We start from the raw sequence: 20,118 nt of genomic DNA, 5'->3' as shown, positions 1-20,118 counted from the left end.
CTCCTCCCTCTCTCAATCTCGCTCGCCAGATATACAAATATATATATATGTATATCAGTTACATATGTACAATTATTTAACAGATATACATATACAATTCGACAAATATACATATACAATTCGTCTCTCTGCCCTCTCTCTCGTCTCTCTGCCCTCTCTCTCGCCTCTCTCCCCCTCTAACATGTAGCTACGAATCATAATTAACAAACTATAGCTATGAAACAAAATTAAGTTATTTTTGAGTGGCTATAAGCGAAAATTCTCCCTTTTAGATTCACTATATTTTCACTTTTAATTTAATTAAGGCATAAATATAATATATTATCTCTTTTTTATTTTCATTATTCAATTTCTTTTGGTTTTGGCTATTAGGACTTCAGTTACATGGTCTTTTCTGTTGTATTATTTTCCTTATCTTATCCTAATTCAAAAATATTATCATTTCAAACTCAAATAAGTTTTATCCTTCTATTTCTAAATTGAATGTTATTTTCTAAAAGAAAATCAGACCATGCTTTCAATCTTAAATTAATTACACTCCATCAAATATATTTATTTTTATCTTTCAATTCAAGTTAAAAAATTAACCACATTCGGTTCAAAAGATCTATTACAATGATATATTAATGTCCAAAAAAAAAAAAAGCATGATACATAAATATGTCATTTAATTTGGCTTTAGATCACATTTATGCTCTCTGACTTTCGGTGTGCACAAGTAGACACTTAAAGTTATATAAAAATGAACAAATATATACACTTGTCATATGTGACATCCTATGTGACAATTTTCATCCTACGTGATGTCATATGTGTATTATGCTACGTAAGACTCATATGTATACTTGTTCAATCTTATACAAGTTGAAGTGTCTCCTTATGCACACCCAAAGTTGGAGGGTACAAATGTGAAACGAGGCTAAGTTAAATGACACATTTATGTATTATGCCAAAAAAATAATCTTTATTTTAAAACTCTTTCCCTTTTAAGTCTTGGTGTAACATAGCCCGAAAGACAAATCCATCCAGGTCTAGGTACGTGTCATGGACTTGGGTCGTGAGGCTTGATGTGACGTAGCCTGAAAGACAAATCCATGTAAGTCTAGGTTTAAAGGAAACAATATGTATCATTGACTTGGGTTGTGACAATTAACTTCTAATAGGGTACTGGCCCAGCACATAAATCAAAACTGTTCTTAAACCACAAGGAAATAGTATAAATTGAAGTTAAGAGTCAACTGCTTCTACCATAAAAGGGCAATCTAATGCGCAAAATATTTCACGTTAGCAGATAAAAGGAAATGCATAAATACGATCATCCTCTCTTTGAACAGACCATATTACATAAATCTGAAATACACAATTATTTTCATCTTATAGACAGCTCAAATATACAAATCCAAACAGCTTCGCGCCATTATACAGCTAAAATATACAATGCATCCTCATTATTCTTGGCTAAATCAAGGAAGCAAATCAATTTATAGGCAAAAACAGGATAAACAACAACGACAAGACAAGAAAATTCCTCTCGTCGATCGTAGACTGATGAAGATACCAGAACGGATAAACTTTTCCCTGAATATTACGCGATAGAAACTGTCTTTAGAAGTCCATCAAGATACTCCTTGAGTTTAACTTTTGTTATCGCGCCTTCCCTTTTGCTGTCTGGAACTTCTTTTCCATCTTTGAAGAGAATCAAAGTTGGCAATCCATAGACTTTGTACTCTTCTATGAGCTTGGGACTCGCGTCATGATCTATCTTAACAACAGTGATCTTTTCTTTGTACTCCTGAATGGTAAAAGTAAAGAAAATGACGTTTTAGGGAAAAGCATTTACTTCAAACATCAGGAACAAGAAAGACCAGAGACAGAAATCGCTTAATGATTCAAGATTCAACACAAGAAGATATAACTATGTATCATTATGCTGATGAATTGAAATAAAAAAGAGCTATACTAAAATGAGAAGAGCTCTCATTCACTAGCTCCTGCATGAAAATTTCTCAATCTTTCCTCACTTGAAGTTCTATTTTAAACTACAAAGCTGTCAATCAATCCACGGTATCCTCTGGCTAGAGGCTTTTGGACATTGGACCAGACACATAATAGCTTTTGGACTTTAACTCTACACGAAATGGGAAAAAAAGCCTCGAAGAGAACATTTCAATAATTCAAGTTAAGCAAACATCACAAAAGATTTTTGAGCAAAAAGAAGAAGATATTTTCCATCATACCAAACACACCTTTTAGCAGTTTAACGTGCTCATTGAAGAAAAAATTGAATCTTTAACTCTACATGAAAGGGAAAAAAGGCCTTGAACAGAACATTTCAATAACTCAAGTTAAGCAAACATCAGAAATGATTTTTTAACAAATAAAAAGAAATTCCTTCATACCAAATACACCTTTTATCAGTTTAACATGTTCATTAAAGAAAAAAAAAATTGAATCTTTAACTCTTATATGAAATGAGAAAAAGGGCCTTGAACAGATCATTTCAAGGCCTGGAAATAATTTTTTTAGCAAAATAAAAAACAAATATTTTCCATCATACCAAACACTCTTAATCAGTTTAACATGCTCATTGAAGAATTTCTTCAACATTTCAATATGAACAAAATACCTCTCATAGAACAAATTTCTTCTACATGAAATGGGAAAAGGGGTCTTGACTCTTGAACAGAACATTTAAATAATTCAAGTTAAGCAAACAACAAAAGTGATCTTTCAGCAAAAGAAGAACAGAGTTAATGGTCAAAAATACACTTAAACTATTACTTTTTCACAAGTTTCATACCTTAACTATCTATTGTTCCATTAACCTACCTAAAGTATCACTCTCTTATTGTACTAAAACACACCTTGACGCTAAGTTGATCTACACGTGCATGTTGTCGAGTGGGAATTATATTTGGCCAACTAGCATCGAAGTGTGTTTTAATGCAAAAGATGTGATAGTTTAGGAAGGTATAAAACTAGCGAAAGAGTAATAGTTTAGTGGCTTTTTTGACCATCAACTCAAACAAAAGAAGTCATTTTCCTTCACACCGAACACACATTCATCAGACATGCTTATTGAAGAAACAAATTGACAAAGGGAAATTGAAGATTTAATTGAATAGAGCTCCAATAACACAAAATAAAGATTGTGAAAAGAAGAAGAACATGATTTGACCACCCCATTTTCCCAACGCGAATCAATGCAAAATTTGTGTTACAAAACATGGTTTTCCCACCAAATCAGTTCATTCCTGGAAAACCGCATGGTGGCAAACAAATTCTCATTGAAATATTGGGAACAGCTACTGAATATTTTTCCTTTTCTTACCTATTCAATCAAAATATCTGCGGAAATATGGGAAATTTGTATCACAAAACATGATTTTCCAATTTCATTCCCACCAAACCAGCTCAAAAAAATGCATGGTGGAAAACAGATTCTCAGCCACTAAACATTTCTCCTTTTTCACTGCTGAGGGAACAGTTCGCCGAACAATTTTCAATGAGAAATTTCAATGGAAATATAGTGATTATTAAGCAGTGAATTATTAACGAAGTACTAACTTTCTGTATCCTCCACGACCTCCTATCTAAGATTTAATTGAATATAATTCGAATAACACAACATAAAGAGGGAAAGAAACGAAGAAGAAGAACCTCAGCAACGGATTCCATGGCAGGACTAATCAAACGGCAAGGTCCACACCAAGTAGCAACGAACTCAACCAGTACAGGACGATCGGACTTCAAAACGACGTCGGAGAATTCATCTTCCTTAATCTCCGTCAATCCACCACAGCTTATCCTCAATGTCGAACAATTTCGAAACCCTAACTTTCCCCTTCGATTTCCAATCGAAAACCTAACTTTCTTCCAACCTAAAGAAGAAAATGAAGAACGAAAAGGAGAAGCGAAATTACAAGTTGTATTGAAAGAATGAGTGATAGGATATGAAATCCTCGAAGTTGAAGTAGCGACGGAAGCCATTGTCGCCATTGTTGAATGCTTCGAGATAACTTTTTCAGCTATCGCTAAAGAAGAAGGTGTTTCCGGTCCACACACATTTTCACTATGTTAGGCTGAAATTTCATGCTGATGCACACCAAAGAACGCAGGGAAAAAGGACAAATATACCGAACTATCCTAAATGGTATGCAAATACTATCCGTCATATTTTTGGAATATTGGTGCCCCATCCGTCATATTTTTGGTACATTGGTGCCCCACCCTTTATACTAACGGATACACACGTATCATAATCTTATCAACCGACCCAACATTTATTAAATATCGAATTAACGGATAAGATTGTGTCATGTGTACCTATTTAGTCTTCCGTTAGAATGAAGGGCATATATGCTCTAGTTTATTAACGGCAGGGGCACCAATGTCCCAAAAATATGACGGAGGATATCGACATACCATTTACCATAGTTTGGGGTATATTTGTTTTTTTTTTCAAGAATGTATAACATAGTATCTAGTGAGCAGGTGTGAGAGGTTAGATATATTGGAAACAAGGAGAGGCAAGAGGTGATTAGATAGAATATGATGTATTTTTAGAGGTGATTAGATAGAATATGACGTATTTTTAGATGAGGACGAGGTGATTATATAGAATATGATTTTTAGATGAGGACATGACCTTGGATAAAAGGATATTGAGGTCGCAAATAAGGTTAAAATGTTAGTAGGTAGTCGAGCATAATTTGATGTTGTTCTGAAAGTGGCGGATAAGGTTGTGAGAGCTCATATAAAAAAGACATGTTAACAATGAGATTCAAACTCGGGCTCAACAACACTAAAAGAGCCTTAAGCACCCATCCAAGAGTCAATGGACCAGTCAAATCATTTGTTCATTTGATGCTTTATGTTAATTTTATACAAATACTTCGTAATTTCTACATATATATTTCGAGACGAGGTTAATGGGTGCTCGAGCACCCGACGGACTCTATGTGGGTCCGACCCTGGTTGTATACTAAGAATGTATAACATAGTCTAATGATACCCCGTCATGTAGTATATTTTAAGTTGTGTTCGAAAATAACTTCTCTATCTTTTCATATGGAGGTGTGAGAGGTTGGATATATTGGGATCGATGGGAGATAGAGATAGGCCGAAAGAAATATCAGCAAGAGGTGATTAGATAGAATATGATGTATCCTTAGATTACTAAGGACACGACCTTAGATAAGAGGGTGTGATTTGTGAAGATCGCAAATAAGGTTAAAATGTCAATAGGTAGTCGAGCTTTGTTTTAATATTAATTTCATGTTGCTGCACGCCAAATAATGTATAACATAGTCTCCAATGATATTCCGCCATGTAGTATACATTAAGTTGTGTAAAAAATAATTTATTTATCTTTTTATGAGAATAGGTATGGAATTAGTTCAATTATGGAATCATGAACATTCATTAGTCGAATCAATGTAAAACACTATAGTCTATAGGAAATTATGTGGAAGCTTTGTAGAATTATTGTAAAGTTATGTGATTAGAAATTGTTATCTATTATCAAAGTTATCTGTGTACTCTATAATATAGAGATAATCCACATACGTAATGGAGAACTTACAGAGTTTTGAAAGATTATTTTTGAGCACTAGAATAAAATTTATTATCTTTTTCAAACTTCACTTATGAGATAATATTCAATATGTTATGTTATCCTTTAGATACATCATTCTAGTTATTTTATATTGTAAAATTCAAATCTCCTCCTCATCATCAATGAAAAAATCGTGACATTTACCTTAAGAAAGCATAATAAAATATCTGCTAAATTCATGGAGGAAGTCAATAAAGTTATCAACAATTAGGATCATTAGCGGGATTGAGAAGGGGACCTAATATGTTGAAGTATGCGATAAATGAGTTACTTTATCTTTAATTTAAAATTTAAATTCAATATAATGAGATAATATTTTTTTCCCCTGGTGTTCAAGTAAAAAGTATAATAATCCATTCAAAACTTTTAGAAAAATATTCTTCAATTCATCATTTCATATATCATATAATATAAAGTATATAAATATAGAGAGATAATTATAGATAAAACAATATAACAACTTAATTACAAATGATAAACGCTTTTTAAAAAGAAAATAATAGAATTCTATGAAGACGCAAACGTGTCGAAACTCCATTGGCTAAAACCCAGCTTAGATTTGGATGGCCAGAAAATGTGCAAACGTGGCCCCTCAAGATCTCCTATGTACCATTTTATGTGAGTATTACTTTTTTTTTTTTGGATAAATTTATTTATTCATTTATGCAAAAAAAAGTTATAATTTTCATTCAGTATTCAATATTTATTTTGGAGCATAATAATCTAAATTCGCATTTGGAAAATCTCACTTTTAAAGGGCAAATCGCTTTCCAGTAAAAACGATTCTATATTCATTGTTTAAACCAGTGTAGTTAAAAACAAAGAAGTATTTACCATTCCACTATAATCCTTAACAATTTTTGTAATTTTAATTAATCTATTTTATTTTATTTTTACATTTATTATGAGGCAAAAGGGTGTATGGTCGACCTTTGTATTTGTACCAGTTTGTATTGTGAACCCTTTTACTTACTCATTTGTCATCTCAACTCCTAAACTCATTTAAACTCAACTTGTTGAACCGTTTTAACTCATCATGACTCTCAATCACGCTGATGTCATACTCCATGTTAGATAAAATTTGTCACACCATTTTTTTTATAATATAGTTTTGATGCAATTTTTACAAATAAAATTTGAATTTATTCTTTTAAATTAAAATTTTGGGTCTCCCCACATCATCATTATCACCGTTAAATAGCCCAACCACTGGAGCAAGTCACCACTGCCACCACTCCTCTTGTCGGTGAGACCACAAACACGTACTCTCTCCCTCATCTGTCTCCATCTTCGTCGCACACCCTCACTATTTTTCTTACCTCTTCATTCTCCAACCTCCACAAATCCAAAACCATAAGCCGTCACCACCAACTCTTTGCCCCTCACCCGCCTCGTTTCCCTCTCCATTGTCTTCCTTTCTCCGTACCATCGACGACTCCTGCGAACCACCAGGGACCCCTATGCTCTCCGGCGTACCAGAAAGCCAGGAAACTCCTCGCTGCTTTCGGCGTACTAGCATGCTCCTCGCCGCCTCTGGTGTACCAGACCACCTAAAGAAGATGAAAGAAAGAAAAAAAAAAGCTGGGCAAAAATGGGGATGGCTGAAAAAGTAGGTGATTGGGTGAAGAAGAAGGAATTTTTTAAAAAGTTTAATATTTTATTCTCTTGTAATTTAAATATTTTTAAAATTTAAATATGATGTTCACTTGCCTTACCAGACATGTGGTCTCACTCTCTTACCAGCATGGTCAATGGTCGGAGGAATTTGATATATTGTATTTTACTAAGTGTAAGGGTTCAATCGGTAAAATATTAAGTAGAAGGATCTATAATACAAACTGGTACAAAGTACAAAGGTCTATTATATTATTTTGCCTTATTATTATAAAAAATGCAAATTATAATGCAAATTTCTTTAGTTAAATTATTGTTGTGCAAATTATATGTTAAGAAAAATGACTTGAACACTAATGTACAAAATTATATTTATATAAAAAATAAAATAAAGTACAATTTATCTGCGTATTTTGAATACTGTGATTGGTGAAAAAAGTAATTTGTTATATTTTAAAAATGAAGAAAGAAAACAAAAATCAGAAAATTAAAAATAAAATGAATAAAATTGAATATATGAAATATTTTTTATTTTTCAATGATAGAAAGCGATACAATCTATTTAAATATTATATCATTAAAATAATATAATCCTTTCGTCCACTTTTAATTGTCATGATTTCTTTTTTTAGAGTTACACGATAAGAATTTTGACTAACATTTTACAATATATTTTTTCATCATATTGATATGCAAAAAATTGCAAATTATAGTATTTTTCGTATAGTTTTTAAATATCTAATTTTTTGTTTAAAATATTGAATTAATGAAATCTAATTTCACTTTAAAAATTAATTAAATTGACTTTCAAAAAATACAATGACAATTAAAAATGAACAGATGACACAAATGCATAAAAGAGGACACAAATGATCAATCTCAAACTTAGTGGACCATTTTAGCTATAAAAAAAAAAGTAACTTTCACATATAGCAAACACAAAATTCATATTTGTATGTTGTAGCAAAATTTGCATAATTGCGCTTCATAGCAAACATATATATGTATAATTTGCTATACATATACAAAAAAAAAAAACAGTTGTATAATTCGTTATACATATACAAAGAAGACAATTGTATAATTCGCTATACATATACAAAAAAAAACAGTTGTATACAAAAGATCAATTGTATAATCTGTGTATGTACAAAACGAGAAAGAGAGAAACGCAAAAAAAAAATGGGCAGAGAAATATTTGTATTGTATAATTATAAGTGTATAAGATGAAAATATATATATTTGCATGTGTATATACAATTTTCTCTCGTTTTATACAAACAAAATCACAATTTATACATTTCGTTTCTGTTTGTATAAGCGAGAGAGGCAAGAGTGGCAAGCGAGATTCCACCAGGGAGAGTGGCGAAAATAACAATAGTTTGTTATATGATACAATTAAATCAAAGTATATTTATAACATTTAATTTGAATTAATAGTTTGTTATTATATATAATTTTTCCTTAAAAAAAAAATCTCAAAACAAATTTTGTACTAGAACAACTCACAGTCACCGGCGCCGGCACAATTTCCTCCGGCATCGCGAGACCAAAAGAGCGATGAACAATAAAGACGACGAAACGCATAAAGAAGAAGAAGGAGAAGAATCGCCATCTCACTCTCAGCAAACAGGTAACGATTATGTTTGTAACTGGTAGAGCTTGTAGAAATTTTGGGGATTCGCCTAATTATGTTCATTCACCGTATGGGCGAAATCGAAATATCTATAGTGTCTTTAATGCTCCTCAAGCTAATTTCTGTTCTCGTATACATTAGTCGTATGGCAACTCCAACTAGTTTGAGTTGAGTGAGGCGTAGTTGATTGATGGATTGATATTCTAATTTGTTTATGTAAAATTGACCTTACTGATACAATCTGAAATTGGAGCTCACTGAAAATTTAACAGAAAATAGAGTAGAGAAGGAATTACAGGAAAGAGGCTAAAACTAAGGCTGCTAACTAGTTGTATGAAAAGATCCAATGCCCAGTCCTAACTAGTTGTATATTTTATGTTAGAGAAGCTAAAATGCTGTACGAACTGTGATGAGGACGGGTGAAGTAGGATTGACAGGCTTCTAGGCTGGCAAGCTCTGAATATGAGGTGCACATGACACTTTAGGTGAATCCCACGTCGGAATGGAGAGGAAAGTGAAGAGCTTCATAAGACATAGCTCTGAATGGTTTTTTCTTCCTTAGTTATCTGGTGAATAGGTTGCACAAATCTGGTTATGATTGAGACATTCAACAGAATAGGCGAGGTACGTGGTGCAGGTTGAAAACATGAAATTATGACACTACCAAGTCCATGAATTTTTTTGATAAAATGAGCTACACCACTTGGTTTTAAATGGCCATTCATGTTAGTAGTCATGTGCTAGAAATTCAGATTCAAATCAGATCACCTACCAACCCTGAATATTCGATGTGAACTTTTACCAATTAGTGCTATGGAGTATGGACTCCCTAAGATCCCTTTTTCCCTCTAATATTTTCTATAGAGGATAATTTGTTGCTTATGCTGTTAAATCGAAAAGACAAATCCTCCGGACTGTTGAGATATGTAAGTTTTCCTTCGGATGAAACATTCTTGTTGCATTATTTAGTGTAATAAGGAGTTATTCTCTAATTCATATTAAATTTGTTGTTTTGTCAGTTTCTGATGATGATGAGATAGATTACTCCGTCAAGCCAGAATTTTATGATCCAGAGCTTGATGACAAAGATGAAGTCTGGGTCCAAAAGAAAAGGGGTGGTCGTACTTCTGATGCCATCCTTAATTGTCCAGCTTGTTTTACCACCCTTTGTCTAGATTGTCAAAGGTATGACCTTTTTCGTTTCTAGAATATCCCCGTGATTTGAATATAAAACAACCATATAGTTGATTGCATGTTTCTATTATTTTACCACTGGAATTGTTGGTATTTTAGTTCTTCTTCAACCAATCAATCAGTCAACTATGTTCAATTCCAATTGAGTTGTATAGACTGTATCACTATATGAATCTTCTATATCCATCTGCTCAATGCAGGTCCATTCCATTCCATTCCAATACTAAATGAACTGCCTTTTAAGGCAACTAATTTGGATCTTTTTGCATTCTCGAACATATATACTGATTTGGGTCCTTATTTTCAAACCATTACTTTTTGAAAATGGTCAAACATATGGTCTGACAGAGGCGTATCCAGGATTTCGGCTAGATGGGTGCACGATTACGAAAAAATGTATCTTAAATATAAATTTGATCGATTTGACTTTTAGTTCGTAATATGAACCATTAAAGTTTAAAAATTATAGGTCCAAAATATATAATACTACTAGTTTTAAATTTTAATATACACATTTGATTTAATTATATAAAAAATTTACAATGCTAAATTTTTTAGGAATTCTCATTGTAACACAGTTGAAAATTTTGAAAGAATAAAGGAAAATAACAAAAGAAAAATTAGTTGAACTTGAAAAAGTGTAACTGATAACCACTTGAAAAAGTGTTACTCAAAGAGACAAGATAGATATAAGATTTAAATTTCTATCTCTCACTTAGAGAAGTGCACCCAATCATCATCGCATTATTATATGATACTTTGAACATGGGTTCACACATCTATATTTAAATATTTTTTTAAAAATATAACACTACTATATATAATCTAGAGAGGGGAGCATGGGTTCACGTGAACCCACGGCACCCCCTCTAGATACGCCTCTGCATATGGAAGGAACAGTCAGCCAGAATATTCGGATCTTCATAACTCTACTTTTGTTTATGCGCTTCCTAGGAAAGTTTATGTAGCAACGAGGAGAAGAGATATCCTAAAAGTAGGATTTGCATTTTTCGGAGTTGTTAAAATATTTTTTCCTGCATAAAGTTATGGGTGCAGTATGTTGGACCTTGATTTTGTAGTATCATTTCAGATGTTTGGATATTGTTCGTACTATAACATGATTTTTGGAATTTTTGATGTTGCTCACTCTGATTAACAGGGTGCGCTGCATAGGTAAGAGGTTGAGTCTGCCACTATTTTTCAGTTCTAATAATAGTGTAATAGCCTGTTTGAATTGGCTTATTTTAGGTGCTTTTAAGCACTTCTGTAGTATTTAGATAAGATTAAAAAAGTAGTTTTAAGCACTTGTTTTTAAGTCAAAATAACAAAAATAAGCCAAAAGTCATATGTTAGGATTTCTAAAGTATGACTTTTATAAGCATAAGCCATAAGTTATAAGCCCATCCAAACAGGCTCTTAGAGTCAATACAAACTCTTTTGATGAAATAGGAGCAAAAGGGGGTAATGATCAACTGGATACACGGCAGAAATGGAGACTGCAGTAGCCTTCTAGTGATACCAGATAAATGATGGTCAAGGAGAGAATTTCATGTTATCTTATTATGTATCGATAAGTGCGTCATTTCCATCAACAATACTTAGATTGAGAATAATTATAAATAAAAAGAATATTTTAACTGGTATGACGTTAATTCTTGCTTGATTGGAATAGTAGAAGCCTAGGTTCAGTGCATTTGGTGAAAGCAAGAATTAATCTGAAATCTTCTTGTTTGATAAGTAATAATTCATAAAATTTCTTACTATACATTGAACTAACGCACCTTTATGACATTACCCAGTTCAATTATTATCAATTGACTTGTAAACTGAAATCCTGTTGAGTCGCCATTCGATCTTAAGACCATTAATTCATCTGCTGTTCAATCAAGAAACTGCCTTGGTGCATTTTATGTCTGATGCGAGCTTTCTTTGCTCCTTTTTGTAGATTTTTAGTGGGTGGGATAATATATATGCAATTCAGAATTGATGTAATCTTGATAATGCAGGCATGAAAAGAATGTTACACAGTACCGAGCAATGTTTGTGGTCAATTGCAAGATCAAGAGTGAACAAGTGGTGGCACATCTTGGAAGCAAACGAAAGAGGGGTAAGAAAGGGCGTGGATCTTCTGAAGCTGAAGCGGGTTCTGATATGGGCAAGACATATAAACGTGTATGTTGTTCAGTTTGTTCAACAGAGGTTGGAGTCATTGACGAAGAAGAGGTCTATCATTTCTTTAACGTTATTCCTAGTGAGTCTTGACATGTTCCTCCTGAAAATGGCCTTAAACTCTTCGTTTTCGGCTGTGCATTGCTGAAAACGTAAGGGTTCGGAGGGTGTTTTTAATAGTATGTTGGCTGCCAAAAATTTGCAGTTTGTGCTAAAGCAAAAGCTTCCTTCTTCATGGGGTATTTATTTAAAACTATAGGTCTATAGAACTAAATGAGCTTAAAAAATCGTTTCCGTTACCATATTATTTGTTGTTGTTGATGATCTCTTCTCCTTCTTTACTACTGTATTTCATTTCTATATTTGTTTTTACATGCTTTACTTGAGCCAAAGGTTTCTCAGAAACAACCTCTCTACTTTCACAAGATAGGAGCAAAGCTGCGTACGCACCATCTTTTTCAAACCGTACTTGTGTGATTTCAAAGGGTGTTGATGTTGTAAATAAATTTCTTCACTTGTTGAGCAAGAATGATATTCTAGTTTACTCCTTTTTAGCTTTGAGAATTATTCTATTATCTCTTTTGATTTGTAGGGGAGCCATTTAGTTACACCCAATTACCGTCGAAATAGGTTGATTTTAAACTTTTGCCCCTCGCTTGTTTTATGGACATACATGTAAAGTTAAAAAGTCAAAAATTTGTTAAATTAGAGACTTGAAATTCTAACTTTATACTCACACGTTTGAAGTTGATTATGAGGTGATTAAAGTTTTAAAAACTTTATTAATTTTGATTAGTTTTTAAATAGGAGATCAAACTCCCAAACAACACCAATAGTTGTTTGAATTAAAAGTAAATTATGCGTGAATTAATAATACAAAAATTGTTTTTGCGATGACGAGATGCGATTTATTGTCGCTATTAAAAAATAATAATACATGAATTAATTATTCTAAAAGGATATTTTCATCTTTAAATAATCTAGTCATTGTTTAGAAATGCATGCTATGATTCTTGTTTGTGCGCCTAAACTAATTTCACGAGATATATGTCATCTTCCGCCAATAAGTATCAGGTAATCTATAACTCTATCCACCAAGACTAAAACGAATGAAAAAAATAAAAATAAAATCATTCTTATCAAACACATCCTTAATTTTGGTATTATTATCCCTTCTTTAGTATATTGTTTAGTTTATGTAAAATTAACACAAAATATTGCTCCATATGTTCAACAATAGTGTCTACTATACTATTTTGAGATGTCCAACAATATTACTACTCCACTTTATGAAATCAATGAATAATTTTACACTTAGTTCCTAATTTGCCCTTATCATTAACTATAGTCATTTCCCTATGTACATTTTTCAAAACATTACATTTATTATATTCAAAGGGTGATATAGTAAAACTATTCTTTTATTTATAGTTTCTTAAGAAGTATGCAAAGTCAATAGTAGACAAATATCATTAAACAGAGAGAGTATAATAACTATCCGTTATATTACTATCACATAGCAAAATATGATATTAACAATAGGAGACTTACATTCATAAACATGATTAAAGGTATAATTATCCTGAAAAATATACAAAATTTAAAAATGTAAAGAACACTCCAAACAATAAGTCTGCACTGATTTCAGATACCATAGATTTATGATATGGTTGGAAGAAAATTACGCATTTACTATGTGATTACAATTAAGTAATAATTCAAAGAAAACACGTAAATATAGGCATTTCATTAAGCATTTACTATGTGATTAGTTTTCGCATTTGGTAGGAGCCCTACCCTCCGTTATCAGAAATAAGTGCTCTTTATTTGTAATTAGTAAAATTATTCACGCTTCGCGTGAGAATTTAATATCATGGAAATTATAAAATAATACTTAAAATCTATCGATCATTAAAATTAAAGTATTATATTATCTTACATACAAGATTACGTGGTAATAAACATTAATAATGTAAAGGAAAATAAAAATTATTACATTTTATCATTTATCCTTAATAGCATAAACATAAATTAATGACTATAAAAATACATATATTTAATTGTGAAGAAGAAGAAGAAGAAGAAGAAGAAGTGGTTCATAATTTTCGTTGTTTTAAAATGAGAGGAAATCCCTCTATTTATAGAGAACAAAGGATAGTGTGAACAAATATTTATCGTGCCTTATCGAAATGGTTGCAACTATTTGGAAAAGTTGCAATCCTCGGAAAGGTCACAACCTTTCATAAAAATCACAATTTTTCATAAAAATTTCAACTCTTCATTAAAGTCGCAACTTTTTATAAAATTCATAATTTTTCATATAAGTCGCAACTCTTCAATAAAGTGACAACTTTTCATAAATTTCGCAACTTTTCATGAAAATGGAAGACTAATTTTATAAATAAATTAATTAAAAAGGAATTCTGATTTGTAGTGGCGTCACGGGTCTAAGGTTCTCTTTTATATATATATATGATGATGATTGTTCTTTGATGGTAATGATAATATTTTACCATGGTTACCAAAAAAGAAAATACTTTTCTAAACAAATGTTTTTATAAAAACTATGCTATATATATTATTTTTAATACATAAATAAAAATAAACAAAAACTAAAATCAATTCCCATAAGCTCAACTATTCAACACTTTGCGAGAAGCTTCTTCTAGCAGCAGCAGAGAGGGTTTTTGGGAGGAAGGGGGCAATTGAAAATGGCGTCTAGAACACTTGAAATAGAGAAGATGAGTGTGGAGCAACTAAAAGCACTCAAAGAACAAGCCGATCTAGAAGTGAACCTCCTTCAAGATAGCCTCAACAATATCCGTACTGCAACTACTCGACTCGAAATCGCATCTAATGCCCTTCAAGATCTGTCACTACGCCCTCAAGGTTTGTGTTCATTCTCGTTCTGGTAAATACCCTTTTGGGAATTAGGTGTAAAAGATTGTTTTTTTTTTGAGTTTATTGTGAAATTTATGATATGGGTTTTGGTTTGTTATGCTGTGTTGTCTTGCTCAGGGAAGAAAATGTTGGTTTGTGTCACTCTTGTACTGCAAAACACCACCCTTTCAGGAATTAGGTGTAAAAGATTGGTGTTTTTATTTTATTGTGAAATTTATGATATGAGTTTTGGTTTATTATACAGTGTTGTCTTGCTCAGGAAAGAAAATGTTGGTTTGTGTCATTCTTGTACTGCAAAACACCACCCATTTAGGAATTAGGTGTTAAAGATTGGTGTTTTAATTTTATTGTGAAATTTATGATATGGGTTTTGGTTTTTGATACTGTGTTTTCTTGCTCAGGGAATAAATTGTTGCTTGTGTCACTCTTTTACTGCAAAACACCCTTTTAGGAATTAGGTGTAGAAGATTGTTCTTTTGACTTCATTTGTGAAATTTATGATATGGGTTGTGGTTATCTTGCTAAGGGAAGAAAATGTTGGTTGATATCCTTCTTGTAACGCAAAATACCCTTTTATGAATTAGGTGTAAAAGAGTGTGTGTTTGACTTTATTGTGAAGTTTATGAGATGGGGTGGAGATGAGTTTTGCTCAATCGATGAGTAGTATCCTTATTTTCATGTGATGCATCCATGCAGTTCCTGTTTGTATAGAACATTGGGTATCGTTTGGAGAGATTGGTATGTCTCTTGTATACCGCCAAGTTGACCTTGTTATCATCAATGAAAACCTTACTAACATGATATGGGTTTTGGTTTTTTTATACTGTGTTTCTTGCTCAGGGAAGAAAATGTTGGTTCGTATCCCTCTTGTACTGCAAAATGCTCTTTTAGGAATTAGGTGTAAAAGATTGTTCTTTTGACTTTACTGTGAAGTTTCTGATATGGGTTTTGTTTTTCTTATTGTGTTGTCTCAGGGAAGAAAATGTTGGTGCCTTTAACAGCGTCTTTATATGTGCCGGGGACACTAGATGATGCTGATAAGGTTTTGGTAGATGTCGGCACTGGATATTTTGTTGAGGTATGTATTTATCTGTTGGTGCATCTGTAATTGGGACATTTGGCTTGCTATCTATTTCTGCTAATTGAATCGATAAATCTACGATCTTTAATCTAAATTTACATATTTTTTTGTTGTGGTGCTGGGTGATTGATGGGTTTCCGGGGTAATTAGGATGGGGTGAGCATTGGAGATGCTTCTGTGTATGCAACTAAAGTAAAGATGACTTTTTTTTTCATGTGTATAGTTATTTCTAAGCAAAGTTTTATTTTATGAGTAAATGTTTGATTTCCCACAGAATTTAAGGAGTTAAATTTGACTTTTGAATTATATTGGTGTAGTGAAAGGAAATAAACACAGTAGTTGAAAAGTTAGTTTGATTTAAGTCATAAGAAAACCATATCAGAAATTTATATATTGAATAGTTTAATGGACTTGTATTTTGGAAGTTAAGTAGTATAGAAATGTTGGTCTCAAACATTTTGAAGTGTAGCAAACTGGAAAGAGAGTTGTATGGGGGAGCATATTCTAAGTTCATTGGTAATGTACCTTGGTTGTGACTGACATACTTGCTTTGGATTCTTGAGGAACGTGAGACTTTGAATTGTGTTGCTCTTGGCAGACTTTCTTTTTCCTGTTTTTTACCTTCTCTATTTGGGCTCATAATTGGTATTGTCTGTTTGAGGAGGGTTGTTTGCAGAGATTGAGTTTTCCTCTGTGCTAATGAGTTGTTTATTTTCCAGGAAAGTGTAATGGGTTTTGTTGCTATATGCTGAAAGCAATGTAGTTATGATTAATTCAGAAAATTCTTTCGACATGCTAAATATCTTTTTATGGTTATCATCTTCTGTTTGGACTGAAAAAGAAGTTTAGTGGACACTTATTTTTACCATTTGTAGTTATTTAGTTTTCTTAGGTTTAGGTAGTTGGATGTTTATTCTGAATTTTCTGGTCTTTATAGGTCTACGTAAGTTATATTTCTCTTCAAAGATGTATCTTTCATGTACCTAGAAGTATGTTATATGTAGTTCCTGGATCATCCATTTACCTTTACTTTTTCAAGAAATAAAGCTATTTGTGACGTTGAGTGCTTAAGTAAGATCAGCAGTCTGGCATGTCCTTGGACGCTGGTCCTTAGTAGCCAGTAGGCGATGTCTCGTGAATCTAAGGGACTGTAGTTGTAGCATTATTGAAAAGAACACGTTCGTTATTCCATGCTCCAGTTATTTCATTTATAGAAAGCCATATATTATCTTTTCACATGGTCCTATACTAGAAGGTTCAAGCCCTAAGATTGTGCTCTTTTTTTTATTTGAATAGAAAACTATGACAGAAGGAAAAGATTACTGTGAGCGGAAAATCAGCCTGCTAAAGTCCAATTACGAGCAGCTTCTTGATGTAAGTATCCATTTTGTTTCACTTGGTGGAGCGAATTTATATGCAAGTTTTGAGCTGTTTATTTTAGTTTATTTGTGTTCTAATTTGACATAAATTCTCCATGCACAAACCTTCTCGGGGGTTTCATTTCTGGTGTACTGAGTACCCTATCTGTAACAATCCTACCTGATATTTCTGCTGTCCTATGACTATTGATATATCGTCTTATTTCATCTATCTAATGTAACCCAACCTTCGATACTCGGGGTGATTGATGTGAGAAGAAGTAAATTGAAAAAATTATTTTAATGGGTTTCAAGGCGTTCTCAGCCGTGTACACCTATTGCAAATATACAAGAAGTTGGTTTTAGAGGACATCATGTGGCTTCTGTCATGCAACACACACACTACATGGCTAAACTCATTAAGAAAAATCATCAAGAACAGTGTTGTTACTGGCATAAGCTTAATTTCTGTCGTAAAGAAGAGTTCAGAAAAATAAGTTGGACATTTAATATCTACAAAAAGGTTTTTGAGTATTTAGTAACCTTCTCTCAGTCAATGGCAAGTGGTTTAGAAAGAATATGTATCGCCTTTCTCCTCCTTATATCATGGTAAGATAGCTTAGCAAGCTGCTTACCCTTGCTCAAAAAGCTTGCATTGCAGGATTACCCACCTTTAATGTGGACTTCATGGATGTCTTCTCTCTAGGACAGATATCATTAGAAGGCTATAATGTTTATATGCCATTCCGTTTTTACTTTCTCATATATCACTTCCACCTGCATTTAGGTTTTGAGAGAAGGGTGTTGGAGATTGTCTGAAGTTTTCCCCTTCATGTTGTTACAAGTTCCATCCAGAACAGGTTCCTGGAGAAACCTTCTTCATTTCCTTGTCAGAATTATGACTTTTGTAAGCTCACAAGCTTGAGTTTGAACCTGGTCTATCTCATTGGTTAGCCAGTCCCACAGACAGTAACCCCCAGAGAGGAAAGTCGCTAAGGGTAATGATTGTAGGGAAAAGGTCAGACTCCTAGAGTCTATTGCTTAGCTTAGATGAACGGAGGGACTAGTGTAATCCCTAAAAGGAGATTGGGAGAGTTGAGGTTTCCATGGTAGCCTGTAGGTGATGAATGGAGGAGTCGATCAAGGCAGGAGGTTGGATTCAATGCCACCTTTCTCAAGCATAAGCGACTGGTACAAAATAAAATAGAGAAGAGTTTCAGAGGTGTTAAATGGCAACATAAGGCATCCCGGTAAACTTGTTATCTTCAAGTATAAACCCCACCTTATTCCCGATATCTTTGGAATGCCTACAACTACCTGATCATAAAACTTCTCCATGTTAACCTACCACACATTTATATGTGAAAAGGCTGTGCTAAAATTTCAACAATATGGGTTCCTAAACTGACCTATCGATTCTTTCGTGCTTTTCATTATCGTAGTTTCCTTCCTGTGAAAGATCTATAAATTGCAGCTTCAATATTCCTTCAAATGGTTCATATATATTCTATTCCATACCTCCGACTCTTCAGATTTTCCCCTTCTCTATGTGCCACCTGTTCTAATTCAGGTTTTTCCTTCTGTTGTGACGTTGATGTTCTACTTCCTTCCTATCTACTACTTCCCTGTTCTTATCCTTCTCATACTCTTTCCCCTTGACGTTCTCCAGCAACTGACCACTCCTCTACTTCTATTCTTTCCGTGCATTTCCAATGTCCTTGCTTAGCTTCACATCAAGAAAGCAAGACAAACCAATTGAAATGGAGGGAGTATCTTTCTATCCTTTAATATATGTTATGCAGATGATATTGTCAGGATTTCCTTGGATTTCTAGTTTGGTAAAAAACAACTCTAATCATCTTCTTCATTTGTTATGGAAAGCCCTTTCTTGATTTAGTAATCATTTGTACAAATGCAGGTTGCGACGAAGAAGAAAAGTATTGCTGATGAAACTGGTGTTATCTTGCAAGCTAAATTGAGACAACTTGCTCCAGCACAATAGATCATATTTGTTTTTTTTTTCCGTGTTTTTGGGTGCCTACTTGTAACATTTTTAAAAGTTACGTTTGTGGAGGTTCCTTCGTTGATAACTCAACGAGTTCATGTGCGTCAAAGAACTTTACGAGTACCAAATTCTGTCTAAATTAGTATTGCTGGAGCTGTGGAGTAGAAGTTCAACGAGTGTTCAACGTACCTCCCTCCATTTCACCCCCACTTTTTCCCTGTGTTATTTTTACCTTTCGCGAGAAACAGATGATTGATGATCATCTGTTCCATTGTAGCAAACATTGGTTGATGACAAGAAGTTTATGATTTACCTTGGAATGTCTTTTAGTTGGTGCCACCATAGTACAGTTCTAACTGCTGTTCAAGTTTCTATTTCAACTATATGTGTGAGTGTGTGGGAAGACAAAAAGGTGTTGTTACAGTAAACTTACAACACATGCTCAGTGTGATCCCACAAGTTGAGTGGGGAACGGGGAGGGTGATGTGTATGCAAATCTTACGCTTTTTCTTCACAATTGAGTGGGGAATGGGAGGGTGGTAT

At 33.2% G+C, this 20,118-nt stretch overlaps 3 protein-coding genes across 3 annotated transcripts; 2 read left to right on the top strand and 1 right to left on the bottom strand.

The window, feature by feature from the left end:
* Window positions 1-1,334: 1,334 nt before the first annotated feature.
* LOC125853316 (thioredoxin X, chloroplastic) lies at window positions 1,335-4,075 on the bottom strand. Its single transcript, XM_049532988.1, has 2 exons — window positions 3,661-4,075; window positions 1,335-1,792 (listed from the first exon to the last, which is right to left on the bottom strand). Exons 1-2 carry the CDS (start codon window positions 3,997-3,999, stop codon window positions 1,586-1,588), a joined length of 546 nt encoding a protein of 181 aa, XP_049388945.1. The 5' UTR covers window positions 4,000-4,075; the 3' UTR covers window positions 1,335-1,585.
* A 4,632-nt stretch (window positions 4,076-8,707) lies between these two features.
* On the top strand, window positions 8,708-12,554 carry LOC125875495 (uncharacterized). Its single transcript, XM_049556478.1, has 3 exons — window positions 8,708-8,864; window positions 9,887-10,052; window positions 12,068-12,554. Exons 1-3 carry the CDS (start codon window positions 8,792-8,794, stop codon window positions 12,321-12,323), a joined length of 495 nt encoding a protein of 164 aa, XP_049412435.1. The 5' UTR covers window positions 8,708-8,791; the 3' UTR covers window positions 12,324-12,554.
* Window positions 12,555-14,858: 2,304 nt separating this feature from the next.
* On the top strand, window positions 14,859-19,887 carry LOC125853684 (probable prefoldin subunit 5). Its single transcript, XM_049533410.1, has 4 exons — window positions 14,859-15,119; window positions 16,106-16,209; window positions 17,509-17,586; window positions 19,489-19,887. Exons 1-4 carry the CDS (start codon window positions 14,942-14,944, stop codon window positions 19,570-19,572), a joined length of 444 nt encoding a protein of 147 aa, XP_049389367.1. The 5' UTR covers window positions 14,859-14,941; the 3' UTR covers window positions 19,573-19,887.
* Window positions 19,888-20,118: the final 231 nt, after the last annotated feature.

This window comes from Solanum stenotomum, chromosome 1 (assembly GCF_019186545.1).
Source record: "Solanum stenotomum isolate F172 chromosome 1, ASM1918654v1, whole genome shotgun sequence".
Lineage (NCBI taxonomy): Eukaryota > Viridiplantae > Streptophyta > Magnoliopsida > Solanales > Solanaceae > Solanum > Solanum stenotomum.
The sequence above is the reverse complement of the archived record's forward strand: the minus strand, read 5'-3'. Positions and strand labels throughout refer to the sequence as shown.